General features: G+C 41.2%; 1 protein-coding gene across 3 annotated transcripts in view; it reads right to left on the bottom strand.

Moving 5' to 3' along the window:
* Col14a1 (collagen type XIV alpha 1 chain) overlaps positions 1-17552 on the bottom strand; it is a 216402-nt gene that overhangs the window by 130622 nt on the left and 68228 nt on the right. For all 3 annotated transcript variants that reach the window (XM_052160565.1, XM_052160567.1, XM_052160566.1), the window contains exons 8-11: positions 14301-14465; positions 7885-8046; positions 1343-1494; positions 139-268 (exon numbers count right to left, since the gene is read on the bottom strand). In XM_052160565.1, the coding sequence (XP_052016525.1) occupies positions 139-268; positions 1343-1494; positions 7885-8046; positions 14301-14465 (609 nt within the window). The remainder of the gene's footprint in view (positions 1-138; positions 269-1342; positions 1495-7884; positions 8047-14300; positions 14466-17552) is intronic.

Raw genomic sequence — 17552 nt, 5'->3', positions numbered from 1 at the left:
CTCTCCCACACTCATCATGACAGCCACTTCCTGTGACTCTCTGACAGGGTGTCTCTGCACCCTGATCAGCTCAGTTTAGGAATAGGCGATCTAAGCAAGGCAGGACACCTTAGAAGAAGAGGAGGAGTAAATACACACATGTGGTTTCTGTTCCCCGCACGCCTTCACTAGCGGTGTGGGCAGATACTGCAAACACTGCTATCTGGTATTCGGTTGAAGACATCAAGTTTTTCAACACTATGGAGGACACACTTCCATCCACCACCACCTGTTGAAAGAACCGTTTGAAAAGAAGATGAAATATCTCACATGCAGAATTGAGACCAACAAGCAAACATATCTGCAGCAAGAACATCTTGTTAAATATTTTATTATTTGTGTGTGAAGTCTTGCACTCTAAGGATCAATTCTCCTTGTCTCTGTAAATAAATGGATGTGCTTCTATGGAATGCATCCATGGTTGTTTTTTAATTCATATATAATGCTAATTGCATTGTTTCTGGGCTAATTATTGTTCTGGTCCCATTCATATGGCAACAGCAGATGTAATGTTTCCCGATGGCACTTTGGGAAGCATTTAAAAGGTTTGTTAGTCATGAGAAAAATAGAGCCACAGCAAGGATTTTGGCTTATTTTTCTCTTTGGATGAGATGATTTGAAACTCCATGATCAATTTCTGTAATGCTTGAAATTAAATGAAGCCCACAGATTCTGCCTGGGTAGAGAAGGACATTGTGAAACATTCTGAGGTCAGTCAGAGGTCAGGACAACAAAAGGAACTGGAGATTTATTTCATCGTGTCTTAACTCTGTGAATCATTGCATCCAGGCGGGGAAGAAGGGCCTCACCATTGAGAATAGGTGTTCTCTTCTAGATACAGCTAGCCATGGTGGAGAACACTGGCCACTGCCGCTTCAAGATGGCTTTCCATGGCCCTGATCTCTATAAATGTTCAGGAAATTCCAAAAGCCAGAGGACTGGCCCGTCCTATTACCCTATAATTTGGAACACGCAGTCTTCACAATGACAGAAACCCCTTGCTACTCCCAAATAGAACAAAATTCATGGAAACCTTAGTCAAATTAGAACTTGCTAATTTGGGAGAGAAAAGTAAACTAACTTCTAAGTGCATACTTGATCCATTCTTAGGATGACTGGATGGCAGGATGAGAAACGATGTGGATACAACTTGAAGAGCCAGAGCAACAATTCAGACATGTAGAAATCTATTTCAAACCACTTAACATATTTAAGCAGAAGAGTGTCTCTACACAAACATTTCTGCTTCGTCCCCACTATACAGAGTCTACGGATGGGGAGTCTGGAAAGATTGTCTTGTTACCTCCTCTGGCTTGCCACCTCTGGTGGGATAATACACAACTCTGTATTTTTCCACTTTTCCTGGAGAGTGAGTCCAGTTAACCATAAAGCTCCTGGCAGTGACTTCAGAAGTAATCAGCTCTGTAGGTGGCCCAATGGTGGCAAGGGCTGAGGCTAAATGAAAGAAATACACCAAATAAATTTCATTTCCCAAGTTATTCCAATGAATGTAAGAAAAGCCACTAGGCAGGGTTAGGGTTAGGCTTTGGCTTAGGGTTAAGGTTAAGGTTAGGGCTAGGGCTATGGGTTAGGGTTGAGGTTAGGGTTAGGGTTAGGGTTAGGGTTAGGGTTACGGTTACGGTTACGGTTACAGTTATGGTTATGGTTACCATTAGGGTTAGGGTTGGGATTAGGCTTGAAGCTATGATGCCCCCCTAAGAGTCTGCTTTGTGTAAACATTGGTTCCATTATTAATTCTTGTACTCTTTCATTCATTCAAAGTGTTTACTTTCCATTAGAAACCATTCACTGAAGTAGGTTCTTAGGACCCAAATTGAGATTAAGGGCCACCTTAATTCTCAGAAACTCTGACAAGGACTGTTAATAGACAAGGAAAACAGGCACTTAAGTGAGTGGGCATGCATCCAAAGATGCCCTTCTGGGTGTCTTGGAGGTGTCTTTTAATTCTTGGCAGTTACTAATGCTGCCCATGTTTGTAGGTCACAGCAATGTACAATAAAGGTAACAGACAATAGACAGACCAGGTCTGACGAGGAGCAGCTCTCAGAGCTGAGAATGCATCAAACTTCAAACAAACACTTTTCTTCATCAGAGGACGTGGCATCTGAAGGTATCCCTTCAACTAATGATCGTAAAAGTGTGCAGAGGAACTGACACACACTGAATAACCACTCTGTGCTAGATATGTGTGTGCCGTGCGCATGTTAAATGGTTCTGTAACGATTTGGGGCATGTAAAAGCTCAGTAGAGGGGGAACACCACATGAAAAAGGCCAATAAAGAGATAGATTGTTAGGATTTCTCAAAATTTTAGGGAACCTAAAAGAACTTTAATAACCACAGTGATGAGAAAATTATTGCACACTGTAGGTATTATATGCTTTCTTAACAAGTACATGTATAGGGGTATGGGGGATGTCTGTCTGCCTGTCTGTCTGACTGCCTGTCTGTCTATCAACAGGGCTATATGGGAAAATAGTTCAGATCTGAAGTAGCCTCACTCTGAGGTCAGACAAATTTGTTCACAATCCTTCAGCTTGGGTTGGTGTCCAACCCAGCCCCAAGAGATCTGGTCTGAGGAAAACAGAGTGATAGAAGAGAGAAGGAAAGTGATCCAAGCATAACAATGAAAGTCTCCTAGATACAACCGGGGCAGGAAATAAAACCAAACTCCTAAAACAAGGCCTTGATACTGTCCCTCTGCCTAGTTCCTATGAATCCCATGTAACCTACAGACCAATAACGTAGTGATGGGCAAGGGTTGAACAACGATGATGAACTTTTATCATCACTTATGGAACACTACTCGTACCTTTCTTGACCCTCTCTAAGCACAACTGAAAATTCAGGATATAATGTACAAGGAGAGCATAAGAAGTGCTGAAGTCCAAAGGGAAGAAAGGTAGAGGCAAGAGGCTCTGCAGGACCCAAGAAACACCACAGAAGTCATTTTACTTTCTCTTTAGTGCTTAAATGCCCCTAAGTGGAAAGTAAAGGCATCTGGCAACATAGAAACATCAGCATCTTCACAAAAAATCTGTCCCAACAAAGACTGTTCTCTCTGATCAAAGACCGGGAAAAGGCTAGCATACAAAGACAGAAAACTTCCAGCAGTAACTCCAGACACACTCTACGGAAAATAACTGTACTCCACCTCTCTGATACTGTAACCCATGGCAACCAACATTAAACAAACCTCCCAAATTCCACCCTGTTTTGGCTTTCATACTATGTCACAACATCTCTCCACATCCCTCCATCCAAGCCAAGGTGAGATGGAGAGTCAGAAAATGTCTCCTCCCCTGTCCCTATCTGTAGCAGCAGTGTTGATCATGGAGAGGACCTGCCTGACTTCCAACAGAACCTGCTCCTTCACTTAGGGACACACAATAGTCTATCTATCAGCTCTTTTCCAGCCTTCCTACAACATGGAGGCCACTCCCACAGAACTGTTAGTAGAAGCCACCTGGGGACAGCAACCAGGGACTCCTGCTTCTCTAAAAAGGTGACTGTGAATGGCAGGCCAGGGAGTAGCCCTTTTTTTCCCCAAGAAACAAAAGCAAGCAAAATAAGTAACCCATACTTTAATCGTAACTAGCAAAAATGAAGTATTACTCTCCACCCTCGGCGGGATGGTGTCAGACATGCAGGCCTCGTGGGTTTAGTGCAAAATGGACAATGAAAAACAGAGTTGAAGCCAATGGCAACATAAAACTCTCAGAAAACAAAAGACAAAGATCAGTACTAAATTAATGAACGGGCTCAGCGGCAGCATGTGGACCGAGGGAAGAATGAACAAGCTTGTTTTCTAGCACAGAAATGGCCGACCTGAGCAAGAGAGACCAACCAGACTTAACGCTCAGCAGAGCTGGGTGTGCTGGCCCATGTCTGTACCCTCAGCACGTGTAGGCGGATACAGGCAGACCAGGGAAATCAAGTTCCTTGAATAGGTTATAGGATTAAGTCAAGACCAAACTGAACTTGGAGCAAAGCCGGTTACTACATGACCTAGCTCAGAAATGTTTTCTTTAAAGAGCAAATAGGAACAGTAACAGAGACTCAAGTACACTGGGAACCTAACAAAATACCTTTCATTCATAACATCAAAATCTTAAAGGGGAATGAAAACAAAGTTAGTACTCAAATGATACTTAAGGAAACAAAATTTACTGTGCATCAGATAGATCCACAAGACTTCACACTCAGCTAACTACACTCCAACTTCTGAACACTGAGCAGAAAAAAAAAATCTTTAAAACAGAGAAATATGAAAAGATAATTTATAAACCCTGAAAACCAAGAGGAAGAGACACAAATCTCTTTGAAGGTTCAGAAATAAAATCATTTAGCAAAATCTCAACATCCAACAAAGAAAAGTGCCAGCAACGTAGGGAAAACCAAGATATTCTCAAAAAGAAGACACTTTTTATCACTAGCAGACTTCCTTCAAAAGAGATTTTTTTTTAAAAAAAAAAAAAAAAGGTGTGGTACTCTCTCACTGGAAATAAAATTAATTTTAAAAAAGGAATGCCAAATTATTTATTACAAATGAAAAATGACAGAAAACATGGAATAAAAGAAGCATAGTAAAATGTATTCCCTCAAGTTTTCTGAATCGTGTTTACTGTGAGCTGGGGTTGCAGACCAGTTAACGGAGTGCTTGTCTGTTATGCAGGAAGCTCTGGGACTAATCTCCAGAACCACATAAACTTGCAATCCCAGCACCAGGGAAGTGGAATCAGGAGGGTCGGAAGTTCAAGATTATTCTCAGCTACACAGGAAATGCATCTGCAGCCTGAACTATAGGAGACATTGTCCAGGAAACTGTTTGATGATTAAAACAGGAATGAGAAAACTTCTAGCTTCATCTATCTTCTAGCTTTATCTATCACGTATGATAGTGATTCTATCATTTATGGAAAAATAAGCAATAACACTCTTTCTGACACACAGTCATAATAAAGAAAAATGGCTGCAGGTAAGAGAATTGTATACATGCCACTCAGGAAGGATGCTGAAGCCATAATTACAGACCAGTGATCCTCTTCCTGATTATGTAACCCTTTCATATAGATTCTCATGTTGCAGTAACCCCAAAGCCATAAAATTATTTTTATTGTTACTTCATAACTATAATTTTGCTACTGCCATGGATAATAATATACCTATCTGCATTTTGTTATGATATTAGGAGACCCCTGTAAAAGGAGCGTTTCACAGGAAGGTTGAGAACTATTTCTTTAAACTCTACAGATATCAAAAGGATACTATACAGAATTCTAGATTTATAAAATGGACCGATTCCATGAAAAAATGCTCTTTCTACAGGAGGGAATAATGCAACAATATCCCAATGCAATAATTACATGAAACCTGGCAAGAAAACGAAAGAAAAGTTGGAAAAAGGAAAATTTTTCCATTTGTTAATTACATCATTTTCTACATTAAAAACTTTTAAATCTAGAAGAAAACTTCCAAACTAATTAGTAATCTCAACTCACAGATGGTATACAAAATAAATACACAAAAATCAAATCCATCTCTATGTACAAGAAATAAACATGTAGACTTTAAAATTTTAAAAAATTAATCAAAATCACTCCTATGAAGCTAAATAATTTGTACAATTCTAGGAAAACTTTCATAGTAAATAAGCAGATAGGATTCGTAAATCCTAAAAAATATATAAAATGTTAGTTAATGAAAGAAATCAAATCATATCTAACTATATGAAGACATTCATAAACTCTATATCCCCAATAAACTGAAAATGATTGTTTTACCAAGTAGATATTTGGTAACAGGCAATTTATATATGCACTTCCAATCAATACCCAAGTAAAATTTTTATAGAACAAAAATATTCTAATATTAATTAAGTAATATAGAAACAGAAAGACTCTTTTTAGAACTTAGAAAGAATAACTAATGGATGAGGAGACGGCTCACTGGGCAAAGGTGCTATAGCTTCACAAGTCTAATTACCCAGGTTAGCTCCCAAGACCCAAGGATGTGCTGGTATACACCTGCAATCCCAGCATTCCCCCAGCATGGAAAGTGAAGACAGAATAGACTGGAAGGTCTCATCCGGTCAGCCTCCCAATTACACAGCAGCAGAAATAACCTCAGTGAAGCAGGAGTGGAAAGAATCAACTCCCAAAGGTTGTGTCTGACCTCTACATACAAGTCAGGGTGCACACATGCACAAAGAAATAAATTTGTAGATTGATGATGATGATGATGATGATGATGATGAAATGAGAGAACTCAATTCTATAAAATTTAAAGGCTATATACTACATAGCTACTATATAGCTACAGTAAATTAAAAATGTATTACTTAAAGAAAATTAAACAAGGTGAACGGGCCAAAGAGCCCGAATTAAAACTACTAAAGAATTATATCTAACTGACATTGGCACACAAAGTTCAACTAGAGAATGCTTCATTCTTTTGTTCTTGATGAATCTTTAGAGGTGTTTTTCCACAGAGGACAAGCAGAACAAAACTGTTCTGCAAGTGGAAAGTTTAATATTCCTAGTCATGAGAAAAATGAAAATCAAAATCCACAAAGTTGTCTGACCATAAGCCTTTCAGAATGTCTGAAATTACAACAAAACCAGAATGAACATCAACATTGACATCAATGCACAGAAACTGGATCACTCACATGTCACCACTTGGAGCATAAACATCTAGAGTTTAGAAATAACCTGGCAGTTTGTCAATGAAAACCAAATTAAACTGAACATGGGCCCAAGATACTGTTCAGTCATTGCACACCTGGAAATTATTCCAGAGAAATTAAAACCTATATTTACACAAAAATCAATAAACAAATATTCACAGCAGCTTTATCAGAGTATCCTGTATTCTGGAAAGAATTCAGAGCATGCGAACACTTGAATAGATGGTGGTACATCCATACCAGTGAAAACAAAAGAGCCATTGATACACATGTAATTTGGAAAAATCTGGAGAGAAGTATTCGGCATGAATGAATATTCAATTCTCAAAGGCTGAATAGTGGATAATTCCATTTGTATAATTGTTCTGAAATGAATATATATGTGTATGTGTATATGTATATATATATTATACATAGATACATGGAGACCACTCTATGGGCTGTCAGGATTTAGCAAGAGGTTGATAAGAGGGTGTGAAGGAGTGTGGGAGCATTCTTGTGATGAAAATGTGTTTTGTTCTGCGTCTATCCTTGCTCACAGCCTGCTGGAGTTAGGGTTTCTCTGCTCGGTGCTGCCACTAGGTTAAAGCTGGAAAAGACCACGGTAGTTCTTTGTGAACTGTTCCTTACAACTTACATGATGGCACAACTACCTTGAAATTAAGCATTTGCCTTGAAAAATGGAATAGTCTAAATGCTAACACTTCAGAGAAAAATCCCTCCTAGTCAAAGCCCCTTACCTTCAAGAGGCATCGGAAAGAAAAGTATTAAGAAAGTCAACTTGGAAAAAAAATAGGAATTTTTATAGTCCCATGGTAGGCCTGTGCCCACCATAACTGACTGATGTGCATGGTCATGGACCTGTGAGCAAGATAAGCCTATGGACATGGTTTCTCCCCTTTATGGTTCAGTGTCCACAGTGGCAGCACTGTGTCTATAGATATGTGTGAGTGCGCATGCGTGCGTGCGTGCCTGCGTGCGTGCCTGCGTGCGTGCCTGCGTGGGTGCCTGCGTGTCTGCGTGACTGTGTGTGAGTGTGCACGTGCATGTGTGTGTGGTTATAGGCGTGTGAAGACAGTGCCAGGCCTGTGCAGGTTGTGATGCTCACGTCCGTTGGGTCTCTCTGTCCTCTCTTACCTTTAATCTCCCTGTCCTGCTCTTCCACTCGGGAGCATACGGTCCGGGTCAGGCTCTCCACCACCGTGTGCATCAGGTCGAACTCAGCAACGTTGTACACATGGGTGCTGTCTGGTTCAGAGGCGATCTCCTGCAGCTCGCTCAGGTCAGCATTTTTAACCCCTGCCATTGAGGATAACAGGAAGGATGATGATACTGATGCAATTGTAGGGGGCAAACCCACTCAGTCAAAGCACCCTCTACTTGTATGGGTGGATCAATGATGCATCCAATGACACTAAACAGGATAAAGAAAATATGGCACCTACGCACAACACAATATTTTTTAGCCACAGAGAAGAATAACGTTATGAAAAATGGATATAAATGGAGATAGTCATATTAATTAAGCCAGTCTCTGAAAGGCAAATAATGTATTTTTTCTCATTTATTGTCCCAGACTTTAGGTACATAAGTATATGAAATTCTGTTCGTAAATACATGAAACTACAAACCAAATTTCAAAAGGAAAAAAGACGACTCACAAAAGAAATGGGGGGAAGGGCACGGTAGTTGGATTTGGAGGAATAGATTGAATGCACAGTATTTATTCAATTGAATAATTTGTTTAATTACAAAAGGAAAAATGTAGCAGACACGGCACACACGCTTAATCCCAACACTTGAGAGGCAAAGGCAGAGAGATCTGTGCATGCAAAGCCAGCTTGGTCTACACAGTGAGTTCTAGACCAACCAGTGCTCCGTGATGAGGTTCTATCTCAAAAACACAAGAAAAGAAAAGGGAGAGTATTTCTTGTGAGATGTGCCCTAACCAACTAGGTACTCAGTTTTCTCAGCACACACCAACAGGCGAATCAACCTTGCTATAACTTCCTGTGCAAATATTGTAGAATCAAGAATAAGTAAACCAGTGCCATAAACTATTAATCATCAGGTTTAAACTTCTGCAAACTAAGTTTATTTACATCCAGAAAAGCGTTTATAATCTCATCAGTCAGGAAGTAGACAGACCAGCATAGTTCAAGGCCAGCTTGGGCTACATAGTGAGAGTTCCAGGCTAGCCCAAATTATAGTGGGGAATCCTGGACCTCAAAAAAATAAATAAATAACTGAGAAATACTGCTAGGATGGAGATGTTATAGACATAATTATTTTATGCAGTACTAAGCTAGAGGGGAATGTGGGTGGGGATATTTTTAATGGACTCAAACACAATTTACTGCCCAGTGATCTCTACAACTTCTGATGAATCAAATAAGGAAGTTCTGTGGCTTCCATAGTTGCTACTGAACTCCATCACCACAGGTCAAGCAGAATGCTGAGTGTCTTGAAGATAGTACAGATTAGTGGGGCAAAGGGAAGTGGATGCACAGGTTGCAGAGGCTGCAGAGGCTGCAGAGGCTGCAGAGGCTGCAGAGGCTGCAGGAGCTGTGGAGGCTGCGGAGGCTGCTGCGGCTTGGGGTATGTTCATTCACACTCTGCCCCAAGCACTGTGTTGTTCACAGTCGTCAATACATTCACTCAACCCTCACAACAACCGCTGTTGCTTCTTTACACAACTCTTGCTACTTTGCACACACACCAAGTTAGTGAACTTCTAGGAAGGACACGAAACTAGAACGGCTATTGCTGCAGTTCCACCACAGCACACGCCTCTCAGAGCAAAGAGCAAAGGAAATCAGAGATCGGAGAGGAAAGGTTCGTGATTATGTTCCATGGGTCTGAAGGAGGGTTTCTCTTTTCCAAGAGTCAGCAGACAAGGAGGATTTCTTTAGAAATGCCTGTAATGTCAGTCATCTGGGGGTGGGTGGGGCTATTAAAAAGAGCCACTTTAGAGGCATGTTAGAGAGGTGGCGTCAATCATACGAGGGTATTAAAAGGAGGCACTTTAGATGCATGGTACAGAGATGGCCTGCAGCAGCACAGATGGCTTCTTATACGCTTGCCTGGGACAATTACGCATCTTTCAGTCTTGAAATAGTAACAAAGCCTAAATTGCCACCAAATTATGTGCATTAGGAGGCTTAAGCTAAAGAATACTGCTCACTTCCAGGTGGCTTCAAGAGATGTTCAAATAACATCTGGATGAATTCGCTAAATTTATTTAAACACTCTTCTAAGGATTATGAACAAAAGCATAAAACTCGGGGTAAACACACAAGATAATCCCCCATCAGCTTAACCCCTCTGCAGAGGCTTTTTAAAACCTGGAAGCAAGACCTAAAGAAATGTGTGCCCGATGTTTCTTGGCTTCTACAATACACAACTGAGTCGGTATAACACTGAGTGTGTGCTGAAGCAACTTAAGCAGACATGCCGTGCAAGTCCACACTTGGTAGAATATGCCAGAAGAGATTCTGTCTCTCTCTCTCTCCCTTCCCATCTTTTCACTTCCCCATCTTTATGAATAAAATAGTTTGACTGCAGCAATGGCATGGAAAATAAAGGAAACGGTGGTGATGACTTGGAAGGAATGTGTGCCGTCAGGAGTTTTGCTCCACTCATCCTTGCGTCCCAGAATGCACCACAATGCCTGGCACACTGCGGAGCTAGTAATTCTTGAATAAAGCATTCTATAACCCGCAAACCAAGCAGCGAGTCTGAGTGGTTTCTAAGCATCTTTTTTTCTCATGTTGGCAGCTCTGAAAGATGCACTGTTCAACTTCAGAGTAATAAATGTTAATGCCTAGTACAAGCAACAGAATCAGTTCCCAGGACTAAAATGCTCACATGGTTTATTGCCCGTCTATGTTACACAGATATGTTGCAAAACACTTACCAGTCATGTTCCTGTGCTCGTTTCCACTGCTTCCCATTTCCTATCATATAGATATCTGTGACTAATGTCAAAGATGTGTAAGATGCAGATGAGGGGTGTGCAATGTGTGTAGCTAGCTCTTGAAAACTGGGTACCAGATGCTTCCTACATACCATACTGTGATACAGTACTCACCTCACCTTCCACAAACACATGCATGCAAAGCAACATGGATTTAAAACTACTCGAGTGAAGTTTAAATATTAGGCATTTTATATTTTCCCCTTGGGCCTCTTCTATTCTCTCTTCTATGAATGGAAAAATGGAGCAATTACAGTTATATAGTTCAAGACAATATCCTCTGCTTACTTGAACAAAAATGATACACCTCTCTTCGATGCGCCTTTTATGAGCATTTTTATTTCCAATGCTACCTCTGAAAATATTTTAGACCAGGGTCATTACAGAGCTCTTGGACATTGTCAAGGACCAGGTGGGGTGTTGCGAAGAAGCAATGAAGGTACAACCTCACCATCTACTGACTCCCTGTTTAGAGAGCTTGCAGGGAGTCGGAAAAGAAAGAAAGAACACTGTGTTAACAGTTTCTGCAACTATTGCCAACATACCAGAGACTAATAAGTTCTATGCCTGTGGCGGTGGTACATGACTTTAATCCTAGCACTCTAGAGGCAAAGACAGTTGGATCTCTGAGTTCAAGGCTAGTCTGCTCTACAGAGTGAATTCAAGAAAGCCTGTCTTTTAAGAAATGTTTTCTCTATGCTGCCTGCTGATCAAGATGTAGAACTCTGAGCTCCTTCTCCAGCACCATGTCTGTCTGCATACCACCATGGCTTCCCACCATGATGACAATGAACAAAACTTCTGAACCTGTAAGCCAGCCCCAACTACATGTTTTCCTTTTTAAGAAACAGAAAGAAATAAGTCCTAAACAAGTGAGTAATCAGCAACCTACTCTATTATATAGAATAAGAATAAAATTCAATGTATAAACAAGGAGTCTTTTAAGATCTTTCTCTGAGAATCAGAACCATCTCAGCACACATAGAGAAGATACTCGGGTCTATCATTAGTTCTCAACCCTGGAAAAATGTTTTCAAAATACAGAGTCTCACAGGTAGCCCTGGCTAGCACAAAACTCTCTACATGGACCACACTGGCATCAAATGTACAAAGCTCTACCCTCCTTTACTCCCAAATACTGCAATTAAGGGCATGGATCGTTATATCTGGCCTGATCCGGGTGTTTTTAAAGTAAGGCTTGCAAGACACCTTGCCCCTAGCTACTCTAATTTAGTAGCTGTGGTGGTTTGAATAAAGTGTCCCCCATAGGCCCATTAGGGAGTGGCACTCTTAGGAGGTGTCACTTTGTTGGAGTAGATCTGACCTTGTTGGAGCAAGTGTGCCAGTGGAGGTGGGGTTTGAGGTTTCAGAAGCTTAACCGAAACCCAAGTCTTCCTTTCTGATGCCTGAGAATCCAGAGGCAGAACTCTCAGCTGCCTCTCCAGCACCGTGTCTGCCTGCATGCTGAATGCTTCTCACCATGCTTCCCATCGTGATGGTAATGGACTACACCTCTGAATGCTAAGCCAGCCGCAATTAAATGTTTTCCTCTATAAGAGCTGCTGTGGTCATGGCGTCTCTTCACAGTAATAGAAACCCAAACTGAGACAGTACAGTTAGAAGCCTAGAGTCAATTTCAGTACCAAACCCATTGTTACTTTTTCTGATCTCTACAGAACCTGAAAGTATTCTCTCATCATGGAGAACTGTCTTACAGAAAGCTCATGAATTCGGCAGCAGAGGATGATCTTGTTGGACACCAAATGGGGGAGAGGCCCTTGGTCCTGGAAAGACTTGATACCATAGTGTAGAGGAATACCAAGACAGGGAAGCAGGGGTGGGTTGATTGGGGAAGGGGAGATGGCTTACAGGATTTTCCGGGGTGGGGGGGGCACCAAGAAAGGGGACAACATTTGAAGTGTAAGTAAAGAATATACCTAATAAAAAAATGAAATGTTAATGAAGATTATATCCAATAAAAAATGTATCAATACTGAAAAAAAAGAAAGCTCATGAAGACTCAACCGTGATCTTAATAAGCAAATCTTAATGAGACTAAAGATTGACAATAGAATAATTAATTGTGTAAAATATAATAACTAAGTGGGCCATTCAGAACGAGAGACTTCAAGTGTGTTCAGAGTCCTGCTGAGGGATTTCCTGATTTCCTATATCATTTTGATTAATGTTTCACTGTTCTTGAGAATCAAGGGATTTTTTTTTCCTGCCAAAGTTTATTGGTCTCTGCTAAGCAGAAGACCTTCCTCTTGCCAAAGAAACTGTAAACATTTTATTTGAAAGCAAAGCTTATCATGTAAATATTTTGTAATTATTCTGGATCCATTGTACATATCCTTTTACATAAAATGATAGCTTTCAGAATGTTTGGTTCAAGTCAGTAACACTACACGTCTTATATAGCTGCAGGACTCCTAATTCCTTGGATATGTGGGAAGTGGTTTCTTCTTGAACAACTCTCAAAAAGACAACTATAAACTGACCCTGAGAAGCCAATCATGAGAAATTAAATGGAAATAAATGAGACTAACTTTAGCATGTCACTATATGCTATTTCAAAAGTCTTGTGCTCGGTATTTGTCTTAGGGATCCAAACACGGTGGCTTACATGACAGAATCACTCTTATTTTAAATGCAAGAAATGGACTCAGATGGCAAGCCAGATATAGAAAGCGCTCAGGCCTCTGACTCTCAGAGCAATGTGCATTGCATTGAGTGACCTGAGCCTATGCCCACATTGAAAACTGGACCATTAGAGACACATGGTAACATACTGCAGCTGCGTATGTTTGCATCTGCATTCCCAGTACTCATAGACAGGAACACGTCTTAAAGACAAAGAGGATTGATTAGATGGCTTGGAGACACATTTCCCGCCAAGCCCAATGAGTTCCATCCTCATATTCTTTCACTCTGGTTCTTCCTCGAAACAAGGTTTCTCTGTATAGCCCTGACCATCCTGGAACTCATTCTGTAGATGAGGCTAGCCTCAAATTCAAAGACCCACTTGCCTCTGTCTCCCTAGTACAGCTATTAAAATGTGCACTTTCTACTGAAGGAGCTGAAGGGGTTTGCGACCCCATAGGAAGAACAGCAATATCAACCAATGAGAGCTCCCAGAGCTCCCAGGGACTAAGCCACCAACCAAGGAGTACACATGAAGGGACCCATGACTCTAACCAGCATATGTAGCAGAGGATGGCCTTGTCAGGTATCAATGGAAGGAGAGGACCTTGGTCCTGTGAAAGCTCAATGGATGCTCCAGTGTAGGGGAATTTGAGGGTGGGAGGTGGGAGTGGGTGGGTGAGTAGGGGAACCCACTCACAGAAGCAGGGATAGGGGGATGGACTAGGGGCTTTCCAGGAGAGACACAGAAAAGGGGAAAACATTTGAAATGTAAATCAAGAAAATATCCAATAAAAAAATGTGCACTTTCTTGGGACTTACATGGTGAAAGCAAAGAAGTGCCCCCCCACAAGTTATCATCTACACACACACACACAGACTTCCAATCACAAACACTACATTAAAAAAACAAACCTAACGAACGTATACATACCTATGGCAAACAGCTCTACACCAGACTCACGGAGGTTTCTAGATGGTGGGATAATATCATCTTGGGATTTTCCATCTGTGATCAAAATGCCGATCTTGGAAACTCCACTCCTCGATCCTGCTTCTGGTTTAAAGCTATTCTCAAAAATAAAGTTCAAAGCAAGACCTGGGAGAAATAAACACAAACCAAGCATATCTAATTAAAGTCTTCTCGTTTGGAAAGTGTATCCCCATGACGAGTGGAGCTAAAAGGATTTTTATTAGATGTGAGCTTTCATTTTCACAACAACCTGACGAAAAAGCCAAATCCACTAAAGGTAATTTAAAAAAAAAAAAAAACCTGCTATTGCATCGGGGTATATAACATAGAGGATAACACATTCTGTATTCTACCTTGAATTTTTCCTCAGGGAATTCAAAACATAACAGTGCCAGCAGAGATACTGCAGAGTAAACATTTCATTCATCTTAATAACAAATATATTTCTCTTGGATGAATCTTTAATAAACATTTTTGTCTCTAGCAATACTATTTAAGAAATCTTTCTTTTCTTCCTCTTTCTGTCTTTCTTCTTTTAAAATATGCAAAACAACAGGCATCTTCATTGCAAGAAATCTTGTAGAGCACCAAATTGCTCTCCAAATATTTACTGGAGTCTTGTTAAAGATCAAGCATTAGCTTAGATGATAAGACTCCCCTTCTTACTCTCTCGTTGATCTTACTTGTTCACTTACTTCATTTGGGGGAGCCCGAGACGAAGGATTGACTCTAGAGCCTCACCCACACCTCACAGAGCTAACCACTGGTCTAGGTGCCTGACTAAGTTCTAAAATCAAGCTACTGCCTTTTGAGACAGTTTTTACCTGGAAAGGATTAAGAAACCATGCGATATTGCTTTCTGTGTTTAAATGTTTTCATGGCTATTAACAATTCCAGTAAAATATGCTTCAGATTGGCAAGGCGATTAATTATCAAGGGGCCAACAGTTTATCTAGAAGTCCTTAATAAGCTCTTCATGGCTGAAGCTGAGCCTCCAAGCCATGTGATAGTGACAGGCAACAGCTGTTCTAAGGTTAAAATCTGTTCAAATAGTGCTGGAGGCATGGTTCAGTGGAAGAACCCTTGTCTAGCCTGAGAAGCTTTGGGTTCAATCCCCAGCACAAAAAAAGAAGGAGAAGAAGAAGGAGGAGGAGGAGGAGGAGGAGGAGGAGGAGGAGGAGGAGGAGGAGGAGGATAAGGAGGGGGAGGGGGAAGAGGAGAAGAAGAGGAGGGGGAAGAGGGGAAGAAGAGGAGGAGGAAGAGAAGGAGGGTAAGGAGGAGAGGGGAGGTGGGGGAGGAGGAGGGGGAGAAAGAGAGAGAAGGAGGGGAAGGAGGAGCAGGGAGGAGGAGGAGGGAGAGGGAGAAGGAGAAGAGGAGGAGGAGGGGAAGGAGGAGAGGGGAGGAGGGGAAGGAGTAGGGGGAGGAGAGAAGAGGAGGGGGAGGAGAGAAGAGGAGGGGGAGGAGTAGCATGGAGGATGAGGAAGGAGAGGGAGAAGGAGGAGGAGGAGAGGAGGAGAAGGAAGAGGAGGAGGAGGAAAAGGAAGAGGAGGTGGAGGAGGAGGAAGAGGAGAAGAGGAGGAAGAGGAGAAGAGGAGGAAGAGGAGGAAGAGGAGGAGGAAGAGGAGAAGAAGAGAAGGAAGAGGAGGAGGAGGAAAAGGTGGAGGAGGAGAAGGAGGAGGAAGCAGCTTAAATACTGAGTTTGGGGCCTGACATTAATTTGGTGGAAATTCTCATCCATTGTTGTTTCACGCACTATGTCTTCCTCTGTCTCCCTCCTCTTCTGGTTATCTCCTGTTACCGTGTGTGTCTGTCTAGCTGTTTCACGGTTCTTGAATTTCTGGTGTTGGTGTCCCCCACCCTGCTTTCTGTATGGAGCTCATCAAGCTCAGAGATTCTCCATGAGTCACAGCCAGTCCACCAACTGCACCAAATATGCTCCTCATTTGTTTTATAGTGGGTGTTTATTTGGGTTTTGTTTCCCTCCTACAGCTAGTATTTCCTTTGGATCTTTTAATTGGATTTCCATCTTTCTCTCTGTATTACATATTGGTCTACTTTATCCATTAAACTAACTAGTAAAGCACTAAAAGTAAAATGATAAAAAATAAGCCACATTAACACAAATCGCTTACATTCATGCCACAGATAATTTTAATGTAAATATTATTATAGTAATCAGTTGTCAGAATTACTAGTGGGTCAAAAGTCTTTAAATATTTTCGTGATAATTAGTGATTAAAGTTTCAAATAAGAGTAATGAAACATCATTAATTAAAAATAAGACAGCTGGGCTGGAGAGATGGTTAAGAGCACTCTTCCAACTGAGGTCCTGGGTTCACTTCCTAGCAGCCAGCATGGTGGTTTACAACCAACCATTGTGATGAATCTGATGCCCTCTTCTGGTGTGTCTAAAGACAGCTACAATGTACTCATATACATAAAAATAAGACAGCTTTGAGTGTAATGATACACACTCCCAGTAGAAAGATGAATAAATAATACTCAGTGAGTCTGGGGTGTTTCTGACTGCACTCACCCACATTACATAACACAGCACATCATAGCAGCCTTACTTCTGGACACAGAGCACATGCACAGTACGGTGTGCACCATTATGCCATACAATGTCAGTGAGTGCTGCCTGCAAGCCTAGGTTCAGATTCAAGACTATTGTGTGCTATGAATTACAGCATTCATACTGAACATAGCAAGTTTTCTACTTGTATAGAAAATGTAGTACTGTGGGAAATAATGATTTTTTTAATGTTTTTCTATCATAATTCCTCAAAATCAAGGTATAAAATCGGTATACCTTTGGATTGGATTAGATTGTATTGGATTGAATTTTAATGTGATTGGATAAAATGGCCACCTTAGATTTTTTAATGTTACATGGTAAGAAAGAGAGAAGAATCCCAGCGCTTGGGAGGCAGAGGCAGGCGGATTTCTGAGTTCAAGGCCAGCCTGGTCTACAGAGTGAGTTCCAGGACAGCCAGGGCTACACAGAGAAACCCTGTCTTGAAAAAAAATCCAAAAAACCAAGAAAGAAAGAAAAAGAAAGAAAGAAAGAAAGAAAGAAAGAGAGAGAGAGAGAGAGAGAGAGAGAGAGAGAGAGAGAGAGAGAGAGAGAAGGGGAGAGGGGGAGAGAAGAAGAGAGGAGAGGGGAGAGAGGAGAGATAGGAGAGAGAAGAGAGGAGGAGGAGGAGGGAGAGG

Source organism: Apodemus sylvaticus, chromosome 17 (assembly GCF_947179515.1).
Source record: "Apodemus sylvaticus chromosome 17, mApoSyl1.1, whole genome shotgun sequence".
NCBI lineage: Eukaryota > Metazoa > Chordata > Mammalia > Rodentia > Muridae > Apodemus > Apodemus sylvaticus.
This window is presented reverse-complemented; position numbering and strand designations above follow the sequence as displayed.